Below are 8,793 nucleotides of genomic sequence, written 5' to 3'. Positions count from 1 at the left end.
TAAAATTTTGTTATTTTATTTATTCTTGTAGCATTCTTTAGTCTCAAATGTCAACAGTGCATAATTTCATATGCATAAATATTTACTTCAACTCACACTTTATGATACAATGAGGACCTTAAAAGATGGGGTAGTAGTAGCTATAGGTCGACGGTAATAGAATTTATAAAATATCATGTACATAAATTAATGTTTGAAAAACAAGTGAACGTAGGAATGTGTGAAAGGAACACAAGGTACATGAATAGTAAACAATGCAAACAAATTTTGTATACAAATCAATATAAAATAAAAATAAAGTGGAGATGGAAAATAAATATTTAGGACCATTTATTTTTTTAGAACAATCTATCTGGTATTTTTCCGATCATTTTATTTGTATTCCTGTTATTGTGTAAGATTTTGGTTTTATACTCATACTTTGTTTCTTACAATTTCTTTTACTTGTATATTCATTTACTTATTCTCATTCGTTGATTGAATTTTTTGTCTTAATTTTTTTCCTAGTGATTTTAATAATATAGTTGTTAGATCACTTAGAGGTGACATTAATTCAGATAATTATTCGTCTGCTGAGGGACTGAAAAGACTTGAACTGTTAATCATTCAGTTAGCAGTCAAGAATTTAGCTGTTTATGCCTTATGGTGCCTCTTAAAATTATAAATAGAAATAGAAAAAATATAAATAGACATAAATAGAAATAGAAATGTATAATAGTCTTCTTTTTCTCCAAATTCCAAAAGCATTATGTTGAAGGGTTTTCTTAGGAAGCATGCCTTTATTAATATTTTACCATAAATCATTAATAAAATTATGCTTAAATGTTCATATAATTTGTAGTTTTAGAAATAATACTGTATGTGAAAACTTACCAAAGGTATCCCAAACAAGCTGTACTCTAGCATTCCTGTAATAGACCATTCCATTTGTTCCCATGAAGCAGTGTTGTCCCCCAGCCAATGGGCAGCGTGTTTTCCAGTTCCAGCAAAATTTGACCGGGTGAGGATGAAGCCTCTCTTGTTAGGTAAAACTCTTTGGATAGCTCTGAAAAGAATAATTAATATTTGTTGTTGTTGTGTACCATGGAGTGGGAGCCCACCAGTAAGCAGACCCTCCAGAGGGTTTTCAGAGGCAGCTAAACGCAAAGGAGCAAACTGCCCAGACTTTTTCTGTGAAGCAGCTGGCAGCTTCGAACTGCTTACCTTCGGGATTGCAGCACAGCTTCTTGCCACTAGGCTAGCAGAGCTCTTACCACTAGTCATATCATATTTGAAGTACTTTCATCAAATTTTACATCATGTTTCTATTTGCTCTTAATATTTGGTTGTATAAATATATTTTAATCAAACACATAGGAAGGAAAACTTTTATAAAATGAATCAGACTTTGAGTAACTTATTTTACTGAATTGTGATACTCTCCTAGAAAATGTGAAGTCTTAACTCATGGATCTGTAAATATGACTCAGTATGGAAATAGTTGTGGTTTGTTTCTATTTTCTGTTTGTTTGTTTGTTTTATGGTTGTTTTCAAGGTTGTGGTTGTTCATGAAGTTATTCTAGAGGAGGTGACTCCCTAACCTAGTCACTCAGAAGTGCCTTATATAAAAAGAGCAGAATAAGGGAGCTCTGGTGGCCTAGTGGCAAGAAGCTGCACTGCAATCCCAGAGGTGCACGGTTTGAATCCACCAGATGCTCTGCCGGGGAAGGAGGAACAATCTCCTCCTGTACGAGTCAGATCTGATTGACGGTACACACACACACACACACACACACACACACACTAATAATAATAATAAAAAGAGCAGAATAGACCAAAATTCACACAGAGGAAAGACAGACACGATGTGAGGTCAGCTAGAAGCATAACAACTCAAAGCCTTGCTTGCTGTTGTTAAGGACCTTCAAGTCAAAGACGACTCATAGAGACCCGATGAAAGAAAGACCTGAGCACTTGTGTAATTTTCATCATTTCTTCACATTCATACAGTTTCTGGAGGCAAGCTATTTCAAAAGGGGATGCCACTCCTGCTTCCAACAGTGCTTTAATCCGGAGCTCTAACAAACACTGTCGTGTGTGTGTGTGTCTGTGTGTCTGTGTAAATGTTTATGTGTGATATATGTGTATATATATGTATGCATATATATATATATGTATGCATATATGTATATATGTATGTGTATATGTATATGTATATATATGTTTCAGTAGCTTTGCAATATGTGTGTGTATGTGTATATATATCCTTGAGTATATTTTCTAGTTTATAAATGTTTATTTTTAGTTTATTATATTAAAAAATTAGTATTTCACATAATGAAAATACCACCTTAAACCCAATTTTTAATTGAAATGCATATTTTAGAAAAAAACTTATAAAAATGAAAAGTTTCCATAACTTTCTCTGTGGTGAATTACAAAATCCATGCCTATGATATATTCAAATATGCAATATTGTCTATTCTTTTAGGACAATTTCTACCTGAGAATTTTAAAGGAATCACAAGTAAATGCATATATTATCTATTATTTGATAACTAGGTTCCTAATTAATGAATATTAGCAAAAGAACGGAGAGACCTTAAAAGCTGCACATTTTAGCATGACAGTAGTGCATATTCTCTATAAATATATATGCTTTAAATATTATTTATATACCATATATAATATTTTCTTACTCTATTTCAGAAATACATTAGTAAATTATCACAAATACTTCCAGAAAATCATTATTAAAGGAGTTTCTAAAAGAAATTACACTTACTTCTCTGTAGCGATAGCCATGCTGTATCCATACAGGCTGTGAACATCGTACTGCCTTCCCCAGTGTTGCACAGTATCCATGCAGAGTGTTTTAGAGTACATCAGTTTGTCAAGAATATCTTAGAGTAAAAAAAGTATTAAGATATTTAAGAGATATTGTGTATGTTAAACTACATTCCTTTATATGCTATGCTATGCAATATATTTATGAAATATCATCTTTGACAAATTAATAAAAAGAGTAGATTTAATTGAATTTTGTTTCAGTTAATGTCCACATAATCCATTCTTACTGCATTTAGAATAACTATTAACCACTTATCTTAATGAATAAACGTTTATCTTAATAAATTCTATGCCTTTATATATAATAAATAAAGTCACAGAAGATATATTCTAAATGCACATACACACATACACACCCTTCACACACACATAAATATATATTACTGAATACAATTAAAGTTTCTTGTAAACACTTTTTAGTAAATCAGGTTATCAAAATGAAATCTAATTTCAGACGTATTCCATTGTCATTTTTTAGGTGCTGTTGCTTTAACTATGACTTATAACAACATCATATACATATACACATACATATAAGAATTTCATTTATGTAGTTCTTGGAATATTAATGAGTTGCATTAGAATGTCAACCTTTAAATTGAGTTTATATATCAAGGTGGAACAAGATTGCATCTAATTTTATAAAGTCAAAATCATATTTCAATATAGTGTACTCTGCATAAATAAAGCGTTGAACATATTAAAACATAAAAAGGATCTTTAATGTAAAATGAAATAAATAATAGTGAATTGACGTATGTCACAAAGTAGCACATTTTTATTACTATGGACTACTGTATGTATCTCAAAATTTTAATTCAACCATCTTGATGGAGATTAGTTCATATTTGCATGTTGTATGTAAATTTGGCATTCCTTATCAAGAGACTTATGTAACCAAACAAAATATTGCTTGTATAGTTCCTGCGTCAGAGTGTTCCTTCTTTGCTATACTTTATCAAGCATGATACACTTCCCTTAGGTTAACTCCTCTTTTTGATTTGTCCCACTACCTATACTTTATCAAGCATGATACACCTTCCCTTAGGTTAACTCCTCTTTTTGATTTGTCCCACTACCTTTGCTTCTAAGGAACATCCTGGTTGCTCTTCCTGCAGGAATGGTATGCCCATTATTCTGGTGTTCTACGGTATATTGAACATTCCTTCCCATCACCACAATAAAATCAGTTCACTAGACTGTCCTTCTTTCACGCTGCCCAACTTTCACATACTTATGAAATAAGGACACATATTGTGTCTTGGTCTAGGTGCACTTTTTTATCTGTGCATTTAAGACTTTTAAGGGGCATGTGTGTTTGTGTTTCTGCAGATTTGCAATGTAATACATTATTTGATGTCAAAACAGCTGCTTCCATGAATGTTGGTTATACAGCAAAGTAGAAAAAAATGCAATTGATAATTGACAAAGCCAATTTCTACAAAATTGACCTTGATAAGAGGGAAGCAGGAGAGAGGGTGAGGGATGAAAGATAGAGGAAAAAGAGAGAGAGGGAAGGACGGAAAGGGGGGGGAGAGAGAGAGAGAGAAAGAGAAAGATGCATTCAAGTTGTGATATTGATAAAGTAAATTTTGGATTGTGAATTGCCAGTAAAAGAAACAATTATGTCGTAGGAGAAATATAAACACAATGTTTCTTGAAAATAAGATTTGTAAGCTTTATTTGGCTTGCTTTGGAGATCTTAGAAGTAAATATTGATATCAAGAAAAGTGATATGATGTTTAATAAACCTGATTATCACTAAAATATGAATAAAGTCTTCTATGAGAAAGATTGTCACAAAAGCCACTAATGAGAGTATAAACACACCAATGATCATAAAAACAGCTGAGGACTGACTAATAGTTGATCTATTGATGCATAAGATTCTCATGAGTCAGAACTAATTCCACATTAAAAACAACAACAAAGGTGACTCAATAATTATATAATCTTTAAAAATCATGCTCCCACTAGAATATGAGAATTAATATCTTGGAAGACTAAAACAGTAGTTTCTTTCAGAGTCTACAAATGATAATGAAGTTTGTAGTTTAAAAGTATAGCCAGAGTTTACCAATCATTAAGATAATTTACCAGGAGTAAAAGGTGGATAATTCCACCGGTTGTCCTCACACCCTTTTCTTGAACCTTGAATGAAACTGGAAACTTCATTCATATCCTAAAAAGATACAAAATAACAACAGATAGTTTTAAATAGTTATAAAAACTAAATGATAAATTTATCTGATTATTTGAAAATTACTTTTCCCTCTCAAGCAATCATAGTATTGTGTAAGTACTAGAAGACAAGTAAAAATCTATTAATGCAAGCAACAGCCTTAACTGCACTATTTAATGTCAATATCAAGTATGAATAAGTCACAATAATGATAAAAATTATACTATTTTCTTTGTATAAATATATCTGTTCAAAATAGATAATGCCAAAACTTTACTCATTGATGATTATAAAAATCTAACATTTTAACAGTTTTAATTATAGATATGAAACTGTAATTGTTGTATATCTATCAAACTTGTGTTGTTGTTTGTTTTCTTTTTGCCGCCCATGAGATTTTCAGTACTCTTCTCCAACACCACAGTTCAAAGACATAAATTCCTTCTGTCATCCCTATTCGTTGTCCAGCTCTAAGGTGCACAGCAAGTGATCAGAAAGACTACAGCATGAACAAGACACACCTTAGTTCTCAAGCTAACAGCATTATGCCTCAATACTTTGGAAAGGTTCCTAATTGCAGATTTTTCCCAATAAGTCTCCTGATTTCCTAACTACTGGTACCAAGGGTGTTGATTGTGGATCCAAGTAAGATGAAGTTGTTGACAGTTTCATCTATCATGATGTTGATATTATTTCTTCAGCTATGATGATGGTTCCTATTGGTCCAGTGGTAAGAGTCTTTCCAATCAATTATTAGAGGGTCAAGAACTGCAGTCTTCAATATGGATTGAGGCTCAATATAAAAAAGACAAAGATTCTCATGACTGGACCAATTAGCAGCATCAGGTTGGATGGTGAAGAGATTGAGGTTGTTCACAGCTTTGGTTTGCTTGGCTCCATGGTCAAAACTCTTGGCACCAGTAGCCAGAAAATGAAAAGATGCATTGTGATGGGAAAGTCTGCTGATAGGGAACACTCCAAAGTACTGAAGAGCAATGCTGTCACTCTGGAGACTAAGGTGTGTCTGATACAGGCCGTGGTCTTTGCAATCACTTGTGATGCGTCAGAAAGTTAGACAATGACTACTGAGGATAGAAGAAGAATTGATGCCTTTGAGCTGTGGTGCTGGAGAAGAGTATTGACTATACCATGGACTGCTAAGAGAACTAACAGGTTCATTGTAGGGAGGATTAAACCAGGCTGCTCCTTGGAGGCAAGGATTCTTAAGCTTCGTCTGATATACTTTGGACATGTTGCAAGAAGGGACCAGTCCTTGAAGAAAGATGTCCTGTTTGGGAGGGTGGAGGGACAGCACAAGAGGGGAAGACCCTCTATGAGGTGGATTGATTCAGTGACTGGGGAAATCGGTGTGGGTGTCAGAGATGGTGTGACTGGCACAGGACAGAGCAGGGTTTAGGGATGTCATACATCGTGTCGCTTTAAGTCACAAGTGACTCAATGGCACATAACAACAAACAGTATGTATGTGTGTGTGTGTGTGTGTGTGTGTGTGTGTGTGTATATATATAAAACCACAGTAATAGAAATGGATTTTATTACATAGAAATGTATTTTATTATATAAAGAAAATATCTCAATTCCATGTTTTAGTCTTTACTATGTTTAACCCAAGAATATGCTAAGTAGAATATTAACACATCCTATAGAAATATGTTGGGATTCTGTTATAATTGTTGTTTAAAACATTTTTTTAAAAAAACAGTATCTTTTTACTTATCATTTTTATTCAAATAAAAATATGTTTACTATGTAAAACCACTGGTTTAACAATGTAACTTACAATCCAAAGTCCATCAAATGGCACTTGCTGGTGGAAACGTAAACATTCATCTGCCCACCACTCTTCACATTGTGGACTTGTGAAGTCAGGGTATACTGTTAAACCAGGCCATACCTAAAAGAATGGATTACCCATGTAGATTTATAAATTATTGATGAACAAATGGAAGACAAATTTTATACAGCAGAGTATGATAGTAAATAGTAAAATTTTGAACTTCACTAAGTGTGGGCTATTCATGCATCATTTTCACAATGAACTCAGATTTACATGAAAGTATTAAAAGGAGAACAGAGAAAAAATAAACAAGAGAATGAGATACTAAAAACCCTAGGCAACAAAACGCATAATCATGGAGGACATTATGCTGAGTGAACTATCTCAGTTACAAAAGGACAAATATTGCATGGGGCCACTGGTGTAAAACAGGACTGACATCAGGGTTGAGGGAAGACAGAGAAGGACGGGAGGAATGATCTATACTGCACTGAAACAAATGAGGGAGAGAACTGTTTAAAAGGGATATAGGATTAGGTATTATTATTATTATCATGGCAGGAGTCCAGAACGAAAGCTGCACAGTGGAGTGGACTTGGGGGGAGGGATTGTAAAACAATTAAAGTATTTTTCTTTTACTTTTCAAAGAGAAGAGTGAATTGGGAGGGGGGGTGGGCAGGGAGAAAAGTGCAACAATGAATGAATGGAAACCCAAAGTCTGTATTAACTTTCATTAAAACTAATAAAAAATTTAAAAAAAGAGCTTAGGCAAAGAAAACGATAAAAAATATAGAGTTACGATGCTCTTTTGATTACTACTGAATTCTTTCTATGTTTCTGTTAAGTTAAAGGAAACTAGCAGCATAGTCCTTTTGGAGTTGCACTGATCTACCATAGGTGACACTGCTCTGCTGGTTTGAATTAAACAGTGGCCCCATGGGAAGGAGATAGGTAATCTGTTCTGTACAATTAACAGCCTCTGAAAACCCACTGGAGGGTCCGTTATGAATTGGTTCAGACACCATGTCAAAAAAATTTCGGTTTTGCCAGTCAAAGAAAAAAAAGAAAAGATATACATATTCCTTGTAGGATAGAAGGGGGGTGGGGAATCACTTTAGCTCGTCTTGCTATTGACATGAGCTGTCGACTTGTGTGTGGTTCATTGTAACCCCATGTACAAATCCCGGTTAGTGAGTTGATTATGACTCATAGAACCTTCCATTGGGTTTCCAAGCCTGTAAATCTTAAAGGCAGGAGACTGCCCAACTGTCTTCTGCAAAGTGCTGGTGGATTGGAATGACAGTAGAGCCATGGGTTTCTGAGAAGCTAAATTCTGTAAGAACAATTTTAGAGATTCTTGAACTCACTCTAAGATTTCTCTCCTCAGTCAAATAAACACTAGAATTGTAAGCAAGAACACACACATTTACAGAAATTTTGTGGCAACAGAAATTTAATCAATAAAAAGCTTTAATGAATATTATAATTTACCTCTCCAATGACTGGTGTCGTCCCATCTGACTCATTTACCCACACATGCATTTCAGTTCCTCTGTCATAGCTTTCATAATTTGCTCCATTGGCACGTTTGTTTATGGAAATTGCAGGATCCTAACAATTGAAAAGAAGAAACTATAGAAAAATGTATGCACTTAGCAAACGTGTAATATCAAAAGTGTATTCATATATAATCAACCATTACCAAGATGATGACATATTTCTGTCCATGATTATGCAAATCGTTAACAAATTCAGGGAGACCTTGAAATTTGACGGTATCATAAGTAAAGTCTTTCTTATCTTCCATATAGTCAATGTCAGTGACCTGGGTATCCTGAAAATTAGAACAGCATATTTCAAGAAATAGTATTAACAGAACTCTGTATTCACTTAAACCTTTAAGTTCAATTAGTTTGTGTTTAAGCAGAGAACATAACAGATAAACTTAGATACCTTGTTTTCCACTACATATTTTAAAAATTAT

At 33.7% G+C, this 8,793-nt stretch overlaps 1 protein-coding gene across 1 annotated transcript in view; it reads right to left on the bottom strand.

The window, feature by feature from the left end:
• The window catches only part of SI (sucrase-isomaltase (alpha-glucosidase)), a 110,761-nt gene that overhangs the window by 83,384 nt on the left and 18,584 nt on the right, over window positions 1-8,793 (bottom strand). Inside the window, exons 10-15 of the mRNA XM_006891503.1 lie at window positions 8,512-8,643; window positions 8,301-8,420; window positions 6,813-6,926; window positions 4,927-5,011; window positions 2,765-2,882; window positions 874-1,045 (exon numbers count right to left, since the gene is read on the bottom strand). Coding sequence (XP_006891565.1) covers window positions 874-1,045; window positions 2,765-2,882; window positions 4,927-5,011; window positions 6,813-6,926; window positions 8,301-8,420; window positions 8,512-8,643 — 741 coding nt within the window. The remainder of the gene's footprint in view (window positions 1-873; window positions 1,046-2,764; window positions 2,883-4,926; window positions 5,012-6,812; window positions 6,927-8,300; window positions 8,421-8,511; window positions 8,644-8,793) is intronic.

The sequence above is a fragment of the Elephantulus edwardii genome, unplaced genomic scaffold (genome assembly GCF_000299155.1).
Source record: "Elephantulus edwardii isolate Elephantulus edwardi_28Jun2011 unplaced genomic scaffold, EleEdw1.0 scaffold00098, whole genome shotgun sequence".
NCBI lineage: Eukaryota > Metazoa > Chordata > Mammalia > Macroscelidea > Macroscelididae > Elephantulus > Elephantulus edwardii.
Note: the sequence above shows the minus strand (reverse complement) of the source record. Positions and strands in the feature narration are given on the sequence as shown.